A 21753-nucleotide genomic window follows, 5' to 3' on the forward strand; every position below is an offset into this window, starting at 1 on the left:
TACAAAACTGTGGGTTTAATATTTTCCTGTGATATCTTCATTGTCCGGTTAAGCAAATGGAGCACAGCAGCGTACCCTTCTCCAGAAACTTTAATGTCTTTCTTAGCAAAAAAAAGCTATAGTACTTTTGGAGTCTATTTAAAAGTAAAACAATTCTTTACAATAATATGTTCTATGCACCCTCACTATTCTAACCACGGCATTCTGATTAATATTGCATTTGTGAAATATAAATGAAGCAGCTAAGTCACTAAGTCCACCTGTTTTGCTCTAACTCAGGGGGTGGCCATTTTGCAAGTTGCTGTCAATTAAAAATGACATCACAGTGCCTATGTAACGAAAATTGTTTTCCGTGTATGGACATGTGGCGCTCACAAGCTGATCCTGCAATGTCATTTCAGTCAACAAGTGGGAAAATGGCTGCCCGATAGGAGAGAGAAAAATAAGTGGATTTGCTGCATATTCCAGAAACTATTCCAAATATTATTCAGAATACCGTTGCATGGAATATATTACTGTGACAAACATTTTTGACTCGAGTTCCTCTTTAAATGCATCTGAGTAATAACAATTCTTTGTGGTGACTTGATTTTTTGAGTCCCAAGAACAAGTTAGATGTCTGAGTACAAAATGGAGCGCACCTTCTGTAAAAAGTGCAACGTCCTCTACTTCTACATACTTTTTAAAGACGCTGCAGTCTGCTTACCCAACTGACCATGAATGATATTAATAGAATTAATTTCTATTTTCTGGACACACTCAAGAAATACCGAAAGAGTGAGAACTCTCGGAATGTTTCATGTTCACTTTGTAATTAGCCTTAGCTCATATTTATGATACTGTGACCGCTCTGACTTTGGACATCTTTATACAATTTGTTTCTATTTGTAAATGCCTTTTTATTGACAAAAATAGAACAAATGCACTAAGGAAATTGTGTCATCATGCATGATATGATTGCCTAAAGTTGTTTGATAGAAAAAAAAAAACACATCCATCGCTAGCAGGCCGTGATGACTCAGCGTATTTATGCGAGCACCCTTGCCCCTTGTAAAATTCTTGTCGTCCTCTTCCTGCTATTGTCCTAACACCAGCTCTTCCCCTTCTTTATTGTTCAAACTTTGAGGCAAATTCCTCATTTGGAAATGACAAAAAAAAAAAAAATCATCAGAAACCTTCTTTCAAACAGAAGTAATGGTGTTACATTTAATTTGTTCATGTTTTGTGAAATTTGTGAAGAAAGCACCTCTGGTGCTTTTACATTCAAGAGGCTTTAACAAAAGCATACTCATTTATGGCTTAGATAAGACAAGAAAACATTACATTAGGGCTCACGGCCAGCTTGGAGACTGGCCAAGTGAGAGAAAACATACACAGGAGAATCAGCAAGCAATGTTAAAAACATCTTTCCCTACCTTTATGATGTTTTTAAAAAAATGTTTATTCATTATAACACTTATTTCCATTTTTTGACAGATTTTTATTTTTTTTCTATTATTGTTATAACCTCTCACCATTTTTTTGCAGGAGCCCCTGCTTATTTTCTTCACAATTCTCCATTTAGTCCCATTTTTTACATGATTCGTTGTGCGTTCTCTGTGCATATTTCATTTTAATAGGGGCAGAAATTAAATTTAGATAAAATATGGAACCTATCCCATTTTTGTGGAAACCCCTGCTTTTTTCACAGTATTTTATCCCCAATCTACCACTTAGTCCTGTTTTTTTTTTTTTTAATATCTGTTTTTACTGAATTAATTTTTTTCTATATTCAGGGTCTGAGTGAGTTTGCTCGCACAAATACCTGGGCATCAATTTATGTGCATTTTCGGTTCATAAACACTCATGTCAGGGTTTATTCAAGGTCGCAGATCTTTGCCAACAGTTTTTGTTGTTTTTCTTGTTGCAAGGAAATTGAAGTTCAAAATTCCCTTGCGACAAGAAGTAAATATCTGGTAACCATTTCATGAACATCTGCTTCCTTTGACGAACCTTGATGAGCATGAGCATTAACATTAGTGTCCTTCGAAAACACTTCAGCAGGATAGGGGCTCTGGTGAGTGCAGTTTGTGGTCACAAATGGGCATTTCTATCTAAATCGTGGCCACGATTTGTCATGTCTGTGGCTTTTACATCTATGAATTGACCAAACATGCCTGAATGCCTGAGGGAGGGAGTCAATCGATCGCTTGTTTGAGCAGCCACTAAAGAACCGAGAATCCACTTGTAAGCAAATTCCAATCAGGACCCGAGATCTGACTGGCTGGTGCTCACGTCGCTCAACTTACGGCGTGAGCCCTTGTCGCAAGCTGTCTCTCCTGTTCCTCCTCCCCCGTTGGGCCTGGTCCCCATGTCCGTCTGCCGGGGCAGGCGGCTGACCACGGCATTAACGAGGTTGTCGCGGAAGCCTTTGCTCAGGAAATTATAGAGGACAGGATTGGCCACGCAGTGAAAGAGCGACAGGTTCTGCACCACGCTGAATGAGAAGTAGACAAACTCCACAACGTTGCAGCTGAACAGACCAGGCGACAGGTCGCTGATGATAATCAGCGTCATGACCAGGTGGTAGGGCAGCCAGCAGGCCACAAACACCAGAGAGTAGACGTGCACCAACCACACGTCCCGTCGGCCCTCCACGTGGGTTGCCGCACGCACGGTGCGAGCGATCAGCACATTGCAGGTGATGATGACTGAGGCGGGCCCAAGGAACTGGAAGATCAGGCACAGAAAGGCCACAGAGACGAACCATTCGGTATAGTTGCCCTCCGGAAGCATATAGCAGCCCGGCTCGTCCCACTCCAGGAGGTCCACGTGGACGTTCTCCAGCAGTGCCAGGAACAGGGCGAAGAGCCAGAGACCTCCGCAGAGGGCCCAGCGGCGCCAGCCCGTCGCTGGAAACAAGACGATCCCTGACGGCCGGTTTAGCGACAGGTAACGTTCCAAGGTCATGGCGGCCAGGAAGAAGGAGCTGCTAAAGAAGTTGATGCAGTAGACCAGATTGGTGAGCTTGCAGAGGAAGCGGCCCCACAGCCACACGCGCTCCACCGTCACCTCCATCATGAAGAAGGGCAGCACGATGATTACCATCATGTCCGACAGGCTGACGTTGAGCACGCAAAAGAGAACGCCATTGGCTGAGTGGCGCCGCCGCCAATTGACCCACAGCACCAGCACGTTCTCCAGCAGGCCCACCACGAACACAAACAGGTAGAGCAGGAAGAGGCAGATGCGGCGGTATTCGGCATCCAGCTCCAGGGTGCACTCGGACACAAACCATGGCGTTTCATTGGCTGAGACCTGCGAGATGTTGGGCTTGTCTGCGCTCATCGTGGACGGCTCTGGAAACAAGTAGGACACGGCTGAAAATGAGACCTTGTTGAAGTGTCACTGAAAGGAAATGCTTTCTGGAAACTTCTGTCAGCGGTTGTCAAAGTGCAGAACGTATCACTTAATCAAATGTACAAACGGTGCAGAACATTACACCAGCTCATTATCAATTCAAATTCAGTTAGGCAGAGGTGCCTTGAGATACAAGTCAAATTCTTTCAGTGAACGCACCCCAAACACTCTTAAATCAAATCATCTTTCCTCAGGGATCAAGTCACAATCAATCACGGCTCACCAAAAGATGAGCTGTGATTGGTTGTGACAGCAAGGAGCATTGGACTTTGTCAAATGACTGTTTTTGTGCATTTGCAATGGCCCCTTCTTTTTTTCCAAAGCTGGATGTGTGAACTGCCTACTTTGCTCCACAGACGGCTATCATTTTTTTGTTTATCAAAAGTGACAGTAAGTCAAATTCAATTCTAGAAAAAAAATAAAAATACTACTGCAATATGATCACAAAACGTCAGTATGACTAACCAATCAGGAATAAGGATTTCCCCAGTCGGAGTAAAGTTTAACTCTCAAACAGTAGGTATGTTTTGCAGCCTAATGGACAAGAGAGAAATAAAGTCTGTTTAAGTTAAGGTTTTTTCCAGTGCAGTTTTCCAATTTTTAGTGGAGGCTACGGTATTTGCTTTTGGAGTTCAACAAGTTAATTTTGTTCATGTGCAATTTATCAATGTGGTTTTAAAAACGGTCAACAATAACTAATATTTATGAAACTCTTTTCTGTCTTTTTGATGACCACCGTACGTAACTGCACGCCCATAAATATTTAAACTCCACATTGCTAGAATCAAAGGCCAAATGTCACACAAGACACGAATGAATGATCAGCGTACCTGGAGGGATCCTGATGCCTCCTCGACTGCAAATTAGAGGAGATGCTTTGCAGCTCCGATGTTGATGGATGTCTGAGCTCTCTGCCGGTCCCACTCTGCCTTCTCCCCACTTTCTCACACACACACACGCACACACAGATTTAACAGGATATCCTGTGTAAGTTGCAAAATTGTGGATCCGGCGATTCCCTCACCTCAACTTCAGGGTTAAGAGGGCAAAATAATAATCATTATCATCAGGACATTTGCATTTAATGCTGGATACTATCGCAGTGTTCATTTATTGAGCCGAGCCCGCCATTTTAGGTTAGCCAAGTCTGACAACACGTCACCGTAGAAAAATGGCACAAAGAATCTTCTGAATGATGGTTTCCATCAATTTGCAATTAGTGTGAAACGTAAACCTGTTCATTTTCAGAGATAGACTGATGTTTTTACCAATTGGTCAAGGAGGCAGACAACATTGTAGTAAAAGAAAAAAAAATAGAAATTACATAAAACATGTCGCCGATACATTTGGTGTACAAACTCAAACAGGTGCCATAGCTTAGCGCACAACAATGGCAGGAAAGGGACACACGAGACAGGCAAGCTGGGTTCGGGGAGAAGGGAAGCTGAGGAGGGGGCCCCTTTAACATAGCTGCACACAAACACTTCCTTAGCATCACATGAGTTATCTGTTTTGTCTGTCTAGTATCTTGCAAAAGTGAGAGCACCTATTTTATGAGCGGAGTGGAACAGGATTCCAGCGAAAAACTGGGAAGCTGTGAACTCCCGACATGCCCGAGCCGCTCATAAGCAATGCTGGAAAAGAATGGTGGCCGGACATAGTACTCGTGACACTTTGGACCCAATTTGGACATTTTCACTAAGGAATCACATTTTAGCAAATCAATCTACTTCTAAAAGTGGAAATAAAAAAACACTTTGTTGAGTAGCTGACATGGAAGAAGGCAATGCAAGTTAAGCCAGTATGTAAACAAATGTTGCTTGCAAAAATTATTGACAGGAATAATAGGAACAGATTTTTTTCTAACGCTTTGAGGAATAGAAATAATTCCATTCCAGATGTGAAAGTGGTGTTCTCCACTAAATGCTCTGTGCCAGGGTCAGATTTGTGAAAGATTACTTGCATGATCCTCGTGTAAACACGTCTTTAAAAATCTCCCACTTTGTAAATATTGCTCTTTAAGCTATGAAATGTGGAGATTCCAAATGTATCCATCCATCCATCCATCCATCCATCCATCCATCCATCCATCCATCCATCCATCCATCCATCCATCCATCTTACCAATGTTTCTAGATGTTTCCATTAGGGCCACGGAAGAGCTGGCGTCTATGCCAGCCGAGGCCTTGTATCCCCCTGAAGAAAGGACCAACTTTCTGGGGAGAGTGGAGTGCGGGCTTCCACCAAGGCGACCTGACCCCGGAAGAGTGAAAAAAAACTGATGGATCGATTTTTGCGGTTTTATTAATTCAATAGTCTATGCATTTGGCAATTTACCAGGGCTGTGTGCTCGTGTTGTGTTTCCGCTGCAGTGGCAGGTTTTGAATATGGGAAAAGGTCATAAAGCAAAAAAAAGCAGGAACATTTACATTGGCCGGGTCCTGTGCAGATTGATGGATACGCTGTTCCTATTGCTTCTCGGAATTGTCAGCAGTTTGGGACTCGCATGGTGACCCTTTAGCTAGTCGCTCATCCTGCCTGGAACTAATATGTGTGTTTGTGTGTGATGAGAGACTTCCAACAGTCAGCATGTTCTGTCTTCTCTAGTTTGACAGGAAGGAACCAGTCAGCAGAAATCCCTCTTCTGACACAAATGAGACAAATAACAGTCCCTGACCTCCACAACATCCTTGTCATCATCCTCATCTTCAACCCCATTATATACACCACAGCAAGGTGAATTAAAAGGATGTCGTGTACCTCACCTTTGATAAGTAGCTGATTCTAAACAAAAGATGAAGGTATTCTAGAGCATATCTAGTCAATGGGGGGGGGTTCCAAAAAGGTGAGTGTCCCTTGCAATAATCCCCACTACAGTAAACAAATAAACAAGAACCATAATAATCAAGTGAGATGGAAAAAAATGTTTTTGATCAACAATTTTAAAATAAAATAAACAGCAGCATGAATTGCACTTGTACCTTCTGCCTTCTAACAGAAATGCATTTGATGTCATAGATAGATGAAAAAAAAGACATGTTTGTAATTCATAAATGAGAATATTCAGAACAATCTAGTGAAATTGGCTGATATTCCACGCACACTTGCCTTTGTACACTCCTAAACAGTAGGTGGCGGTGTGCGACAAATGATCGTAACCCGCCGGTAAACTAAAAGTAGAAAACGAAGAAGAAGCTTTCAACTTTATTGGGGATGAATGTTCACGACTAATGTAGAGAGGGTTGTTTTGAAAAGTGCGTTCAAGTTGCGTGAGTCCGTGTGACACATCGGTTCGGAGGTCGACGGCTGACTTCTGGTTGTCCTTTGTCCTTTGCTTGAGCATCATTTGGTTTAGCTGAGCGGCGGTAATGGCTTCGCTGGGGAACTCGGCGGCCGCCTCGTCGAATAGCAGCAGCCCCATGGTAGTGCTGGTGCCCCAAACCAAGACGAAAAAGAAGCACTTTGTCCAGCAGAAGGTCAAAGTGTTTCGAGCCAGCGACCCTGTCCTCAGCGTCTTCATGTGGGGCGTCAATCACTCGGTGAGTCACCAGCTAGCATGCTAACGCTGCTACCTCGCTTAGCATTTTTAGCTTGGATGTTAGCAGGCGCGCCAAACGCATGCCTGCATGCATGAGCGCACGCACAAACACAAACACACGCGCTCACAGGAAATCTGATTCACCGTTGTGGGACTTCATATTCGTACAATATGGCCTCAAAACAAAACTTGAGGGTTGTGTGTGTGTGTGTGTGTGTGGGGGGGGGGGGGGGTACATTTGCATATACACTAGAAAACGCTTGATGGCACTCCACCAAACACAATAATGTCAAAGTACAGTATCTGCTAACAAATGAGTGTGCATAGGGCTACTATCCATCCGTCCATCTTCTATACTGCTTGTCCCCATGGGGGTCGTGGGTGTGCTGGAGCCTATCCCAGCAGTCATCGGGCAGTAGGCGGGGGACAGCCTGAACTGGTTGCACATATAAACAAAGAGCCATTCACTCTCACAATCACACCTACGGACAATTTGGAGTGCCCAATCAACCTACCATACAATATTTTGGAATATGGGAGGAAACTGAAGCATACAGAAGAAACCCTTGCAGGCATGGGAGAGCATGCAAACTCGAAACAGGAAGCCCAATCGAAACGTGCACCTCTGAAGTGTGAGGCGGACTGCTAACCAGTTAGTATTCAGATTCATTGGACTGGTTGTTTGGTCCACACCTGGATATGTTTTTGTGTATTCACACCTGCATAAAGCATATAAAATGAAACCCTGGTTTGTTTAACATGGACCAATTACTGCAGTGTGTTAACACCCCTAATTTGCCACTGTTAATTTAGTAAAAGAGTGGTCTTGCTTTTCTCCAGATTAATGATCTGAGCCAGGTTCCAGTGCCTGTCATGTTGCTCCCCGATGACTTCAAGGCCAACACAAAAATCAAAGTGAACAACCACCTCTTCAACAAGTATGTTGTCTCGATGAAGGTGCTTTCAAAGGTTACAGTCACGTCATGTTAATAACATCACAATGCTTTCCTCTCGGCACAGAGAAAATCTTCCTGGACACTTTAAATTCAAGGAATACTGTCCTCAAGTCTTTAGAAATCTTAGAGAGCGCTTTGGAATAGAAGATCTGGACTATCAGGTAGAAGACTTCTCTCTGCTGTCCTTACATGCCACTTAAAGAGTGTTGTTGTTAGGTTTAATGCAGCGACAGATTTTTCTTGGTGTTGAAACATGACTGATTGTCTTTATCCTCAAACTTCCAAGGTGTCTTTGACCCGCAGCCCCCCAACGAGAAGTGTCAATGACCAAGGGGAGGGGCTGCTCCTCAACTCCTACGACCGCACACTGATCGTCAAGCAAATCTCTGGCGAGGACGTGGCCGACATGCACAACATACTATCGGATTATCACCAGGTGAGTTGGAATGAGAATCCCTTGGACCAAATGCAAATACAAATTCGGCTTGTCATTGTAGCAAATCTGGTCGAGTCTTATTGACAGTTGTGACTTTCAGCACAGCTGTCATTGTAAAAAAAAAAAAAAAAAAGCCATGCCAAGATTTTTTCAGGTGTCTGTAATTGAGTTTGTATTTTTCTGATGACTTTTTATCTCTACTCTCTACATTTCAAAGCAGTTATCTGTGCTCCTTTAATTTGTCAAAATAGGCTTTTTTGTTACTGTTTCTGAACTGGGTGGATGATGACATGATGTTAAATAGAGAGAGAACATGATCCATGATGGAAATCTTGATTGCTCGAGTTCTTGGGGTCTTATCAAGGCAAAAGAAAGATTAACATCGACCTAAAGGAATGTTGGCCAGCCTGTTGACAGCAACTGATTTGAAGTAGCCATCTATGGTGTTATGACAGAGAAGTTCAATGTCAGCTACAAGAATGGGATTGCTGACTAGAGCCAGCATGAAAAGCATGACCTTCTGGCACTTAATTTTTTTTCTTACTCTGGTAAAGTGTCTTTTTTGTTGGCAAGCGCTTAAACCGTAACGTGACATGGAGTGTGATTTCTCTCAACCACACCTTCTCTCTCAGTACATGGACCATGTGAGTTAATAAAAGAGGGAAACTGTTTTGTGTGCAAAGAATTCATCACCATGCCAAGTTAGAAACGTCACAATTTTACTGGAGTGTGAGTACTTCTGCCACCTCTGTTGTCCATGCAGATGCCATCTGATCCATCTGACCTCTAAAGCTGAAAAATGGAATGTGGTAGAAGCTCATTGTCACTCAAATGATGATATGAATCTTGTAAACGTGTCCCCTATTTTGACTGCAAAACGTGTAGCTAAAATAAAAATCCCCAGTTAGGAGGCCATAGAAGGAGGCTGGTGTGCTGCAGTTGAACCCAGCCAGCATCATTTTTTGCGTGCCAGCTGTGTGTCCTACTTATTCCATCTGTACCCTTCAGCTTTTGTCAAATAGTTTCGCAGTTGAGCGCATGCCAGATGCTGCTTTGACTTTTACACTACAAGTGTGAGCAGCAGGTAACCCAGATATTGGAAAATTAATCGTCAAATTCAGTTGGAGAATGCTGTGACAAATAGTTTGCTTAACGTACAAACTGTATTATTTTTAATCACCATGACTTGTTGTCAGTGTTCCTGGTTGGAAATATTTTCCTACGCTTATTTGATCAGCGCCATGAAAAAAACAATGATCACAAAGTAAAAAAAAACCTCAGGTCTTCATGGATGTGTGACAGTTTGGCTACTCAATAATAATAAAAAAAAAAACAATCACAATAATTGAAATCACAATTATTCAAACAATCGTTTTTTTTTTTCAAAATGTTTATTAGTAAAAAAAAAAACATTAAGATAAATTTCTTTGAAATGCTATATCTAGTTCCTTTTGGACCAAACAGAATTTATCAAATTAATTAGTTAAAATAAAAAAGGTATGTTTTCCTTGTATAAACACACATTTTATTGAATGAATGAATGTCTTTCTATTTTTTTTCCATCTATGCCCCTCAAGCATATAGTAAAGTGTCACGGGAGTACCCTGCTGCCTCAGTTCCTGGGAATGTACCGTGTTAGCGTGGAGAGTGAAGAGACCTACCTGATTGTCATGAGGAACATGTTCAGCCACAGATTGGTGGTACACAGGAAGTATGACCTAAAGGTGAGGCCAAACGCTACTTCTTGCTTGCACTGCTGTCGTCAAACTTGTTTCCCCAACATTTTTCGAGCCAATGCACAGAGGCTTTGTTCAGACTGCAGGCAATTGCGGCGTAAATTAAGATTTTATATTTGCTATATAGATTTTTTTTTTTTTTAGCTCACTTGAGATTTCTGCTTTGGACAACTTCGTTTCAAGATTGATAATTAAACAGAATCTTCATTGGTATGGTTCTTTCTCTGTGTTGAGAATTGAGATAATCAAACCACACCACACACATAATGACCAAAATTGTTAAATGCCTGAATTTTGATCCTCGTGTGGAGTCTTTCACAGATAGACAAATTTGCAGTATATTGTCTGTCAGTTATTTTTTTTTGAGGTGGTATTTAGCGTGAAATGTTTGAGAAGGGTGCAGATTTTCAATCTTGTGATCTCTGCAGGGTTCGCTGGTGGATCGGGAAGCAAGCGACAAAGAACGAGTAAAAGCCGACTTGACTTTCTAATAATTTATCTTCTCAACATGCCAAAGTGTTTTAATCTTTGAATATTTTGGCTGTGCTTCAATTGTACAATTCAGGGTAAAGAGCTTCCCACCTTTAAGGACAAGGACTTCAGGAACAACATGCAGAAGGTGTACGTCACAGACGAGCAAAAGGAGAAGTTCATAGAGAAACTTAATCGAGATGTGGAAGTGAGTTGCACGGAAATGGAAATGATTTTATTTTGTTCCCCTTCACTGTTGCAATTGCTATGCAATTTTAAATTTGATTTTTGAGTTTTTCTCCCTGTCATCATTTGAATATTTTATGACGTTAGATTTTTAGACTTTTGGTAGGTTTGATGCTTAGTTTGTGACAGAGCACAATATTCTGTGCATCTTGAAAGATCACTCAAAATATTCTGTAATGGCTGCTTGCAATCTGTTTTGAAAAAGGCAGGCAGTGGATGAGTTCATAATTAACATGTTGCTCTTATTAGATTAGGCCTCTTTGGTGCGTCTAATTAGATACACGCCTTGAGCTAGACTGTGATTGTGCTGTGACCTTTGTCTAGCTTTTGCTTGGCTTTCTATCTTTGGCACTCTGGCACGCATCCAGTTGAATCCACATAAAGCCATCGGTTCGCACATTGTCACATGGGCTAGCAGAAACGCCCTCCTGTGTGGAGGCCGCTAAGATGGTATAAAAGTAGGTAGGTACCATGGACAGTGTCACAATGCTCCTCTTTTCCTCAGTTCCTGGTGAAGCTGAAGATCATGGACTACAGCCTGCTGCTCGGCATCCACGACGTCGGCCGCGCTGAGAGGGAGGAAGAGGAAGGCGAAGAGGTTTCCAACGAGGAAGACCAGGAGAGTGAGAACGGCTTGGCCACTGGCCCCGCCGTGGGATCTTACGGCACGTCTCCGGAGGGGATCGCCGGTTACATGTCCTGCTGCAAACCTCTCGGGCCCGGCGAGTTTGACCCTTATGTGGACGTCTATGCTGTCGCAAGCTGCCCTGGTGAGCTTCTGTGCGGATATGCTGTAGCAAGTATACGTCCAGCTGATAAATTCTTTTTTTTTTTTAACGTCGATATTTTGCCGGTCATAGAATTAATAAGATAACTTCTTATTTGGTTTCTTAACACAAGAACAACGCTATTAATTACAATCAGAGACTCAGAACATTTGACTGTTTTCAGTACGACAGACATTGGGCTCTGTGTTGCTGTCAATCAGCAGCCCAAAAGGTCACTGTTAATTAAAAAAGGCCTAATACTTGCCGATATAATCAGCTGGCTGATTGATTGTTCGGGCCCTAATAAAAAGCAACAGTAAACCGTAGATTTCAGCATCAGACGGAGAAGCTCCGCCAAAAAGAGCGTTCTCACGATGGGCCTTTCTGTTATTGCAGGAGCCCCTCAGAGGGAGGTCTACTTCATGGGCCTGATCGATGTCCTGACTCAATATGACACGAAGAAGAAAGCAGCTCATGCGGCCAAGACCGTTAAGCACGGGGTGAGTATGACGCGCAAGGGACTTGAGGAAGAAAGGAGGGCTGTTTTTGACTTTCTACTGACCCGCTTGTCTGGTCTTGTGCCCCTTTGTCACAGGCGGGCGCCGAAATCTCCACCGTACACCCCGAGCAGTACGCCAAACGGTTCCGGGATTTCATCTCCAACATTTTTGCATAAACTACATGCCTTGCTATTGACCAAAATTGGTGTGCCCAGGCAATATTTTCAATTTGTTGACATGAAGACGACCTCCATTGCATAGAGACAGTATAGCGTGCTTCATTATTATGTGCTTCGTTATTTCTCTGAAGGGAAGAAATCTGGATCTTTCACTGACCTTGTTCACTGTTCAAGTGCACAATCGTTTCTTCCTTTTACAGTAAAGATTGCATTCGAAAAGGAATTGCCTCTCCAAAGGTGGCCCTTCTGGCAACTTCCCTTTGGCACTAGAGGCCGCTGTTGCGTAGCACTGGCATTGGAGTCCAGGAACTAGGCAAAAGGTTCCCAGTGATTAATTCAAACTCCCTCTTGAACCATAGCCCATGATCTTCAGCTTCACTAGGAACTGAGGATGAGCGTTGTCAAACTGTGGAAGGTTTCTCTTAGTGGAAGCAAAACAATATGAATGAAACTTGTGGGAAAGAGAGTCAAATGACCAGCCTGTAAATGAACTCAATATGTACAAAACCGCATGTCGTTCGCAAGCACACTGACGTACATTCCGGGAAGACAGAGCGTCACAGTTTTCTCTTGGAAGCAAATGATGATTAATGAGCAGTTTCAGAGGCCACATGGCAGACTTGAATGAGTCACTACCTTCCTGACGTGAATCTCAGCAACAAAGTGAATCAAGGAATTTCTTGGACCTTGAATGGAGATGAATAAAGGTTGCCCTAATGACATGCATGAGAGATGACAAATGAGTGCCAAAATGTGTGCCATGTCCACAATCACGCATGCAAAATTTGCACTTGACTGTGAAAGAAGTGCAAGGAGTGAATTTGATTGAAAGGATTACACTACTTGTTAATATTTGATTTAAATATTTAATATATGCAATTTGAATTAAAAGCATATCATAGTGGTAGTTTATCAATGATGGTGTATTGTTGTTTTGTGTGGGAAGAATTGAGCAATACAGTACAAGTATTCGGTCATTTTGCGGCTATGTTTAGATCTGCAGTTGAGTAGTTTAGCAGTCAGCCTTAAAATGCAGCATTCCAAAAACCTGGCATGGAAGTGTACAGAAATCTCTACTCTGTTTAAGGCCTCATCGATTGCACATGTATTTTTGAAAATCAGCATTTTGACCAAAATATATTTTACAAAAAACTTGGGGTTGTTATTTGTGTTCATTCTACTAACAAAGTTGCATACATACAAACAAACACACATGGTATATCCGGGCTATTAAATTTCGAGTTCAGTTGGTCCAAACTGTTCAAATCAAGACATGGCTCATCTGTTTGTTTATACATGTTCCATTATTAGCCATGGTGCAAGATGACACTTTCTCCTCTCAGCAGAATAATGCATTTGCTGTCAAGAGCTAAAATTGATACCAAACTCAATTTTCTATCAGTTTGGTCTGTCCAAATTGATACTAATTTGTGATAGGATTAAAAATATACACTACCGTTCAAAAGTTTGGGGTCACAAAATTGTTTGGGTGACCCCAAACTTTTGAACGGTAGTGTAAATATTATTATAATAAAATATTATGAATTAAATATTATAAATTATATCTTATATTTGTATAAGATTATATATAATCTATGAATATAAGTATACATATATATTATAAGATTTTTTACACAGAAGATTATATATATAATCTATAAATAATTATCTAAATAAATATATACACTACCGTTCAAAAGTTTGGGGTCACCCAAACAATTTTGTGACCCCAAACTTTTGAACGGTAGTGTATATCTCCTTGAAATTTCTGCTATATGCTGAAAATTACATATAGGTCATTGGCAAATGCAGTTTACATGATTCAAGAAACTTGAGGTAGGATTTGCAGTGATCGTGGTAAGTCCATTTTGAGGGGAGGTTGATCAGCCACATTCAATGATTATTCATTGAATTCATTCATTGACTCCATTCAATAATTTTATCTCATGTTGACTACTGTATCATAAGTTAGTCTCTCACTGCAGCTACAAATGTGAAATTAATAGAATCACAATGCAAAAAAAACCAAAACTTTTGATAAAAAAATGTAATGTTTTGAATAAGCACAATCTTTTAAATTTTGAATTTTTTTTTTTTTTTTTTAAGTATGTATGCTTCATTTATAAAGCGCAACATGGACTAGCCCCTCCTCCAGTGTCTACCTTGTTTAAATCTAAGACTTTAAGTGGCCTGAGAACCAGGGCCTCCTCAAAAGGAGACTGTGAGGTCCCCTACAGGTGAACAACGTTTGGACAGAAGGCTATCTGTGAGGGCCACTAACATCTGGAACAGTCTTCCTCTGAATGCACGGGAAAGCCTGATGTATATTAATATGCATTGACTCTGTTCAAATACATCATCATTTGACCTCAAAACTCGACTTCTGTGTCATTGACCTATATCAGAAATAGTGCAGTGCAACACCACCATCTATCGTCAAAGTTATGGTACTACAACACATGTTCCAGTCAGTGATTTCATATATTTGTAATATGCATTCAAAGTATCCCTTTTACTTAGGCTAACGTTTACAGCTTCGTTTTAATGTGTCAGTGGCCTCCTCCACCCTGAAGGGGTCGTACGAGAGCACACCAGGTCACGTCGGTTCTGTTCTTCTTCTACGGCACAGACACATACCCACGAGTTGCTAGCCGTTCGCGAAAAGTTTGACCTCATCGGACCTGCTTGACAACATACGGTGCAAAATAAATACAAAACTTTGGACAGCTTTTTGGCCAAGGTTCTTGGTCTCAATTGACAACACAGTTTACAGTTATTCCAGCTTGTGTATGCCGTGCCAACTATGACAGTCTGTGGAACAATTATTCTCAGCACACAAAGAAAAAAGAGAGACTTTTGATGCTAATAGCATCAATTGAAGACTGTACAGGTACGTAACAGACTTCATTTCCAAGTTTGGGTAAGAGAATCAAAGTTTTACATGAACTTGAAATGAGGCCAGACTATGAAACAGATTAGACTATAATTTGAATTTCAATGTTTTTGTCATTGTTTTGTTGAATGGTTTTTGTTGAAAACATTTGGGTTTGGAAAGGTGTATCGTGCGACTAGCTGGCGACCCATTTAGCCTTTCTCCCGATGTCAGCTGGAACAAGCTCCAGCACCCCTCGCGACCCTAAGCGGTATTGAAAATGAATGGTTGGTTTGGAATTGTTTCAAATACGAACGGAATATTTTGACATCCTAAATGAAAATTCTGTATTTGTTTTAGACGCCACTTGGAATGGGTAGGTTTATAAGTATGCAAAAATTGCAATATCTCTAAACAAATTGTTTGTTTGTTTGCTTCGGCTAGTACATTGTCATCATTCACCACAATTTTATTTCATGCTCTGTTAACACATGCCCCGCCGAAATGGCCAAGTGGATGAAGCAATTTGCTTATCTAGTAGCTTATCATTTAAAAAAAAAAAAAAAGAAAACCGAATACTTGCAGTTACAACAAAAGCCGCTAGGGGACTCTAACGCTCTTTGATTTTCATTGAATATACATAAAGCAGTTAGCTTTGACCATTTGACCTAAATATTTGATATCATGATGCTTTTGTTATAGAATGACATGAACAATTGGCAGGTCATAGGACAAACCGCGTTCAACAAGCCTACAAAAAGATTCACTGGTTAAACAATTTGTATAATTTTCTACAAGGCCTTGCTTCCATTATGGTTGGACAGATAGGGTAATCCCACGAATGGTGTTACCTTGGAAACAAGCATGTAGCAAAATCCTGTGGAGAAGCACGAGAAATAATCCTTCATGTGTGGAGCATGACGCATGAATATGCTCTCCTTCCAGTATGTGACGTTCATTTCCATTTCATTTGACTGCTGCATCCAGTGATTGTGAATCACGAAGCAAGAATTCACTCAGTGATTGGACTTGTATTAAGATAAGTTTTATTTGTTTCCATATTTATTATCATTAGGTGTAATGTCCTTTGTGTGCAGACATCCAACCATCACGGTAACACATCGGCACAACAAGATTGGTCAGTAATGGATAAATTCTACTCACACTTAACACACCCATTTTTATAACTTTGGCAAGACATTTTTCTTTTTTTTTTCTTTCTGTTCAGTAAAGTATGAGTAAGAGGAAAACATAATGCTTTCATGGACATTCTCGGGTTTAAATCAACAAGACATAAATTAAAAGAGAAAATAAAAACACGTACAGTAGTTGAAGTGAGCTCCGATGATGGATATTTTTTTTCCATAAAGTTAGGTGCCCTTAAAGCACTAGACTTCCACCAACGTGAAACAAAAATAATCTCAGTCTTTAAATAAGAAATAGCTGACAATATAAAAATACATGGCAGTATACTGTAGTTTGTTAAATAAAAGCAATAATTCATATATAAAATATATTGAGGTGTATAAAAATATGCCTTACAACTTTTTGAAAAGGACAACAGCCGTACGCTTTTTGTCTGCAGCTTCGGAACATCACACAGTCAAGCACAAGAGTCCAACATATTGTACAATCAACCGACAAGCATTCACCACACTCACTTGACAAATAAAGCATCCTGGATCATTTTCATGTGACTATTTTTTTTTTCCAGACAAAACATACACAAATATAGAAGGTAAGGAAGGTTGTAAGCTTAAAGCAGTATACAATGAACAGACCCAAAAATAAATTCCTCTTAAGAGAATGGAATCGTTGATATCAGTGTATCTTTGGAGAGAGGGAGAGAGGATGGTGAGGGAGACACATTTTTCAAACGTTTGTGTCACTTCACCTGTGTAACAGTATTTAAGCCCGCTGAGATCAGAACATGCACAGGCAGTGTCAGCTATCCTAAAGAAGAAAGTAGGGATGCACCGAAAATTCAGTCGTTGAACATTTAAAACGGCTTAAAACTGCGTTTTCGTTTTTTCAGCCGAAAGACTTGGTGTCCGAAACAGTTGCGGTGACGCAAGCAAAAACCTTTTAAGCAAGCCCAATCTCTGACGAGAATGGTTTCTGGCCAACGTGGTACTGACTTGAAGTTTGTAGGTAACATTTTTTTGGGGGGGGGTCCATCCAAGGAGGCTGGAGTTTCACACTGTTTAAGCCGCTAAGAAAGCGAGTTGGCTGGCCACGATGACAGGCAGGGTCTTGGGCACTGACTTGGAGCTTAGGTTAACATTAGACTTAGAAGAGAAAAGGGGATGGGGGCAATCGGGTAGGGAGTAGCGGTGACAGGTCACAACTGAGTGGTCGCCCACGCATCAACTGAGCGGGAGGTGGGGAACTGAGCCTTAAATTCTTCTGCAGTGACAGCCGGCCATTGGCCCAGGGCAAGATGGCCGCCTGGCCGGGGAGGACTGCCTCTCCGGGAGCCATCAAAGCGGGCGCATTACTCGGAAAGAACCTGACAGCTCGCACAAATTTGGCAAAGTATTGATATTGGTCCAGCCATGAAAATGTCTTTTTTTTTTTTAAGATATTGCAATGTCTTTCTATGTTTTGGTCTTTATTTTGGCCTTGGGTTCCTCATGTTCAGTTGTGCTTACGGAGGAAAAGTTTCATTACGGTGCATCCCTAAAAGAAAGCAAAAGAGAAATCTAACCCGAAAGCCGGGACAAGAGGCAGGAAAGAGAGCTCAAATCGCCGCGAACGTGAGCATGCAGTGTTGTCTACAGACGACGCAGTTCAGGCCCGAGCTGCGAGTCTACCCATATCGTTTCCCTCACGATTGATGTGTATTTTCCTTTGGGAGTGTTTTTATTTTCCCTGCTACCTCCTGTCCGGGCAGTGTTGGTCTAGTCTAGCCCACGCTAAAGCCCCCGTCTCCCTGAGCACCTCTCCTCCTCGTCTTCCTCCAGGCGCAGAACGATAGCACAGGCTCAACACTCACTCCCCGTCGCACGGTAGAACACCGTCCTCGCTGGCTCGGGAGGGCACCAGAGTGCCCAGCTCGTCCACGCACCAGCAGTGGCCGCGGTGCATGCCTTTGGAAGAGCGACACTGGACAGGATGGTGGCAGAGAAAAAAATGGTATGTCAAAACACAATCGTGATTAGACCATTCGACTATGCCAAATTTGAGTTTTTGGTTGGTTTAATCCAAGATGCCAAGTAAATACAGGGCCAGTGTCGCTGATAATTAACAAACTTCCCATTACTGTTTTTGTGATGTTTACCTTTTTGTTATTAGATTGTTTAAAGATAGGACATGATTAAAACAAAGACTATTCGTTAAAACACAATTCCACCCTTTCCCCCAATGTTTGGATATTTCTTTAAATAATACACAGTGATAAGCAAAAACTAATTATTTTTAACAAGTATTGTTTAGAAGCTACTGTACATTTTTTTTAATAAAATGGACTTTTCTGCATATTATTAAGAAAAAAATGTATTCCACGATTCTTACAAAAAAACCCAACTCATTGTCTAAGAGGCCCACCACAGACTGAGAGATGCGGCTGAATGTAGAATCGCAAACAAAATGCAGTCGGCAATTAACCTTCGCACGTATACAGTGGAAAAACTGCGATCCCTGCTGTTCATATTGGGAAACATTTTAGGGGCCATAAATATTGTATTATATTAGTATTAGTTGAACCACAACATGACATGGTTGATTGCCCTGGTCAATGTATAGATCCTAACACAAAAAGAGGATATATTTCTACTTCTGGGTACATTTTTCTTGAAGGAATGTAAGTGACAACTTATGCAATCATATTACAAGATTTGTTCAGACCTCTAAATTATAATTTAATGTTTATCTACGCCAACGTAGTATAAGCTTTTGAATATTCAAATTCCATCTCTTGGGACCATTAAATCTTATTTTCTGAGCGTGAGAGGAAGGTAACAGTTGATTTTCTGATGCAGCTTTGGCACCAACACTGTGCTCACATGACAAATTTGGAACATTCCCGACTTTACCTGCTTTTTTCTGTAGAAGCCTCGCGTGTCACAGTTGGGTATGTAGATGTCGCGGTCCGACTGGATGACGGTCAGCTGCAAGCCTCTCAGGACGTTGTTGAGCAGTTTGCGACACGGCGCCTGAAAAAGCAAGGCCGAGTGAAACCGGGGGCAAAGCTCGAGAGTCGGGTCAGATGTTCACTTATGTCACATGAGAGCCGGCGTTACAGCCATAAGTATGTTTACATGACACGCATTTAACTGCAATGCTTCGGATGTTTCGGGTGCTTCTTGTGACACAACGGACCAAGTGATCAATAATCCCCAATCGTGCGTATTCCTTTAAAAAGCCTCTCGGGTAAAACGATGCATTTTGTGTGGCCTTTGTCATCAGGCTCAAATAATTGTGCCGCATAGCAGCACACGCATCGTACACTGTAATGCCATGTGTGAAGACACCGCCAGTAGCAAAGATGGCCAATAAAGCGTCTGAAAACTACACATTCAAGCTGACATTTATCAGTTTGACCTCATCTGTGCAGCCGTGACGGTGAATCACCTTCACTAATTGTACATTACAAGAGAATAAAGACAACTCACTTTTTCAATGTCATCGCTGTGTGAAGGATGAGGACCTGGGAGAAAAGCATACACGGAAACAACGTTAAGCATCTACCAACAGTCGGAACAGTTTGCCTCGCTGTGTCTGCACAAAAAATTCAAATGGTGGCACAGATATATGAATCAATCCATGGACGGATGGATGGGCGGTCGTCGGTAGTGAGGAAGAGGATTTCCGCCGATGCCATTCCTTTTCAGCTGGCGGAGTCTCTGTTTGGCAGTATAAAGCTTCTCCATCAGGACGTTAGTGGAGCGTTCACATTGACGGCAAACAAATGTCATCGTTTTCTTCGGACGCTGTCACGGCGCCTCGCTGAAACCTCATTCGTCCGCGTCTGTCACACAACTTGCTAACAAATTGCGAGTGGGTCGAAATGACGAATGAGCGGAGCGAGGCACTGCAGAGCAGCGCCGGATGATGCGTGCGACTGGATACCAACGGGCCTTCGGCATTTCGTGTACAGCGACCGCATGTGTGTGTGCGGCAGGCGACCTATGTATGCATAGGTCTAGGTCACATGTAAAGGAGGCGCATCTTACCTGTGGGGTGGGGCCGCTCGGTGGGACTGGTCCTGCTGTGCTTGACACAAATGCCCCTGCCCTGCAAGAGAGCCTGCAGGGGGCTGTGCTCCCTGGGTGGGGGGACGCAGCGGAGCCCCTTGGCACAGCTGAGGGTGTACACACCACAGGGCTCCCCCTGGGCCAACAGCGACGTGCTGCCGGCAACGTTGTGCTCCCTGGGGGGCCTACCCGCCCCCAGTGGATCCCTGCAGCTAGGGCAGACCTTGAAGGGGCCCAAACGGTTCGCTCCCGTCCATGATCCCCAGTGAACAATCAGCAATAAGACAACGCCAGTGAAGTTACAAAGCAAAGGCATTTCTCAGATTCTCCACACTGACAGGTAAATGTGGCTGAAGCTAGAGCTCCCCTCTGTTCTCTCTCCCCTTTTCTTTCTTTTTTTTTTTTCCACTCGCCCTCCTGCTTCTAGGACAGCAGCTATCCTCGGTGCCGAGTCCCCTGCGGTGCCAGAGGAGACGAACAGAGCTCGAGAGAGACGCGGCACGGTGCCGGCTTTTAAAGATCTGAAAGGCGGTGAGTGAGTGAGAGAGAGGGAGAGCGGGCGCAGCTATGACACCTTCAGGGGCTGGGACTCACTGAGAGAGAGAGAGAGAGAGGGGGGAGGACAAGAAGGAGGTGGCGGGGAGGGACAGAGGAAGAGGGGGGTGGATGCTGTCCCTTTCACAAATGATCCAAATACCCACACATGCAATATTCATCTCATCTCATTCTGCAAGTAGACAACCTATTCCACCGTTTCCGATGCCACGGACCCTCCGGCAAGAACATGTCATGCTAACAAATATGAACACACCTCCATCGCCTCTGCACAGCCGCCTGATATTTCAGTCGGGGAGGGGGGACAGACAACGTTCCCTGTGGCAACACTTGAGAAAATGACAGGCGCCAAATTAGGTCAATTTGCACACAGAAAAGAATTTGGCACGCACAAGTGAGTACCGATCCACATCCAGGATTGTCGATGGACTTGAAGAGTAATCATCTGAATTGTTAAGGCCAGCTCCTGCTCCCCCGTGGACAATCTGCTGGCTAAAAATAGCACAAGCTATTTTGGACAAACATGGATCACTCGTGTCACCTTCACCTTTCTCCTCCAAATGCCACCGCAAAACGCTCGGTCCAGCTGTCCCCGACATCACAATACCCGCATCATTTCGCTGTGGGATAATGTCACCGTGTCACATTTGTGGCTGCTCAAGAAGTCAAACGAATGGAACCAGCGCATCATTCTTCAATCATCGGCTCACAACTGCGGTGACCCTGTGACCCGCATTTTGCCATTGTCGCGTGACCGAAATTAGGAGCGATAAAGAACATTTATTGTTCAAAAGTAGCCTTTGAAAACATGTATGTACAAAGTCCTAGAAACATTGACATCTTGGCATCTCTTCCTCTCAGGAAAATGCAACATCACTCTTTTTTGCTATCTTAATGAGAAAG

At 42.6% G+C, this 21753-nt stretch overlaps 3 protein-coding genes across 3 annotated transcripts; 1 reads left to right on the top strand and 2 right to left on the bottom strand.

The window, feature by feature from the left end:
• Positions 1-84: 84 nt before the first annotated feature.
• gpr182 (G protein-coupled receptor 182) lies at positions 85-4338 on the bottom strand. The gene is made up of 2 exons (XM_037242116.1): positions 4230-4338; positions 85-3338 (listed from the first exon to the last, which is right to left on the bottom strand). Exon 2 carries the CDS (start codon positions 3325-3327, stop codon positions 2242-2244), a length of 1086 nt encoding a protein of 361 aa, XP_037098011.1. The 5' UTR covers positions 3328-3338; positions 4230-4338; the 3' UTR covers positions 85-2241.
• Positions 4339-6562: 2224 nt separating this feature from the next.
• LOC119115389 (phosphatidylinositol 5-phosphate 4-kinase type-2 gamma) lies at positions 6563-13381 on the top strand. Its single transcript, XM_037239839.1, has 10 exons — positions 6563-6938; positions 7778-7875; positions 7958-8054; positions 8180-8329; positions 9907-10053; positions 10494-10532; positions 10631-10744; positions 11288-11552; positions 11946-12049; positions 12145-13381. Exons 1-10 carry the CDS (start codon positions 6768-6770, stop codon positions 12223-12225), a joined length of 1266 nt encoding a protein of 421 aa, XP_037095734.1. The 5' UTR covers positions 6563-6767; the 3' UTR covers positions 12226-13381.
• A 2748-nt stretch (positions 13382-16129) lies between these two features.
• Positions 16130-20872, bottom strand: igfbp6b (insulin-like growth factor binding protein 6b). The gene is made up of 4 exons (XM_037239162.1): positions 20275-20872; positions 19714-19748; positions 19135-19254; positions 16130-18205 (listed from the first exon to the last, which is right to left on the bottom strand). Exons 1-4 carry the CDS (start codon positions 20609-20611, stop codon positions 18092-18094), a joined length of 606 nt encoding a protein of 201 aa, XP_037095057.1. The 5' UTR covers positions 20612-20872; the 3' UTR covers positions 16130-18091.
• Positions 20873-21753: the final 881 nt, after the last annotated feature.

The sequence above is a fragment of the Syngnathus acus genome, chromosome 2 (genome assembly GCF_901709675.1).
Source record: "Syngnathus acus chromosome 2, fSynAcu1.2, whole genome shotgun sequence".
Classification (NCBI taxonomy): Eukaryota; Metazoa; Chordata; class Actinopteri; order Syngnathiformes; family Syngnathidae; genus Syngnathus; species Syngnathus acus.

Coding starts and splice junctions, on each gene's coding strand:
- gpr182 (XM_037242116.1), bottom strand. CDS start 3,327: ATGAGCGCAGACAAGCCCAACATCTCGCAGGTCTCAGCCAATGAAACG.
- igfbp6b (XM_037239162.1), bottom strand. CDS start 20,611: ATGCCTTTGCTTTGTAACTTCACTGGCGTTGTCTTATTGCTGATTGTT. Junction 19,749..20,274: donor CGAGCGGCCCCACCCCACAG/GTAAGATGCGCC, acceptor CTTTTCTCCCAG/GTCCTCATCCTTCACACAGC. Junction 18,206..19,134: donor GCTTCTACAGAAAAAAGCAG/GTAAAGTCGGGA, acceptor CATCCTGTCCAG/TGTCGCTCTTCCAAAGGCAT.
- LOC119115389 (XM_037239839.1), top strand. CDS start 6,768: ATGGCTTCGCTGGGGAACTCGGCGGCCGCCTCGTCGAATAGCAGCAGC. Junction 7,876..7,957: donor AACAACCACCTCTTCAACAA/GTATGTTGTCTC, acceptor CTCTCGGCACAG/AGAAAATCTTCCTGGACACT. Junction 12,050..12,144: donor CCAAGACCGTTAAGCACGGG/GTGAGTATGACG, acceptor CCTTTGTCACAG/GCGGGCGCCGAAATCTCCAC.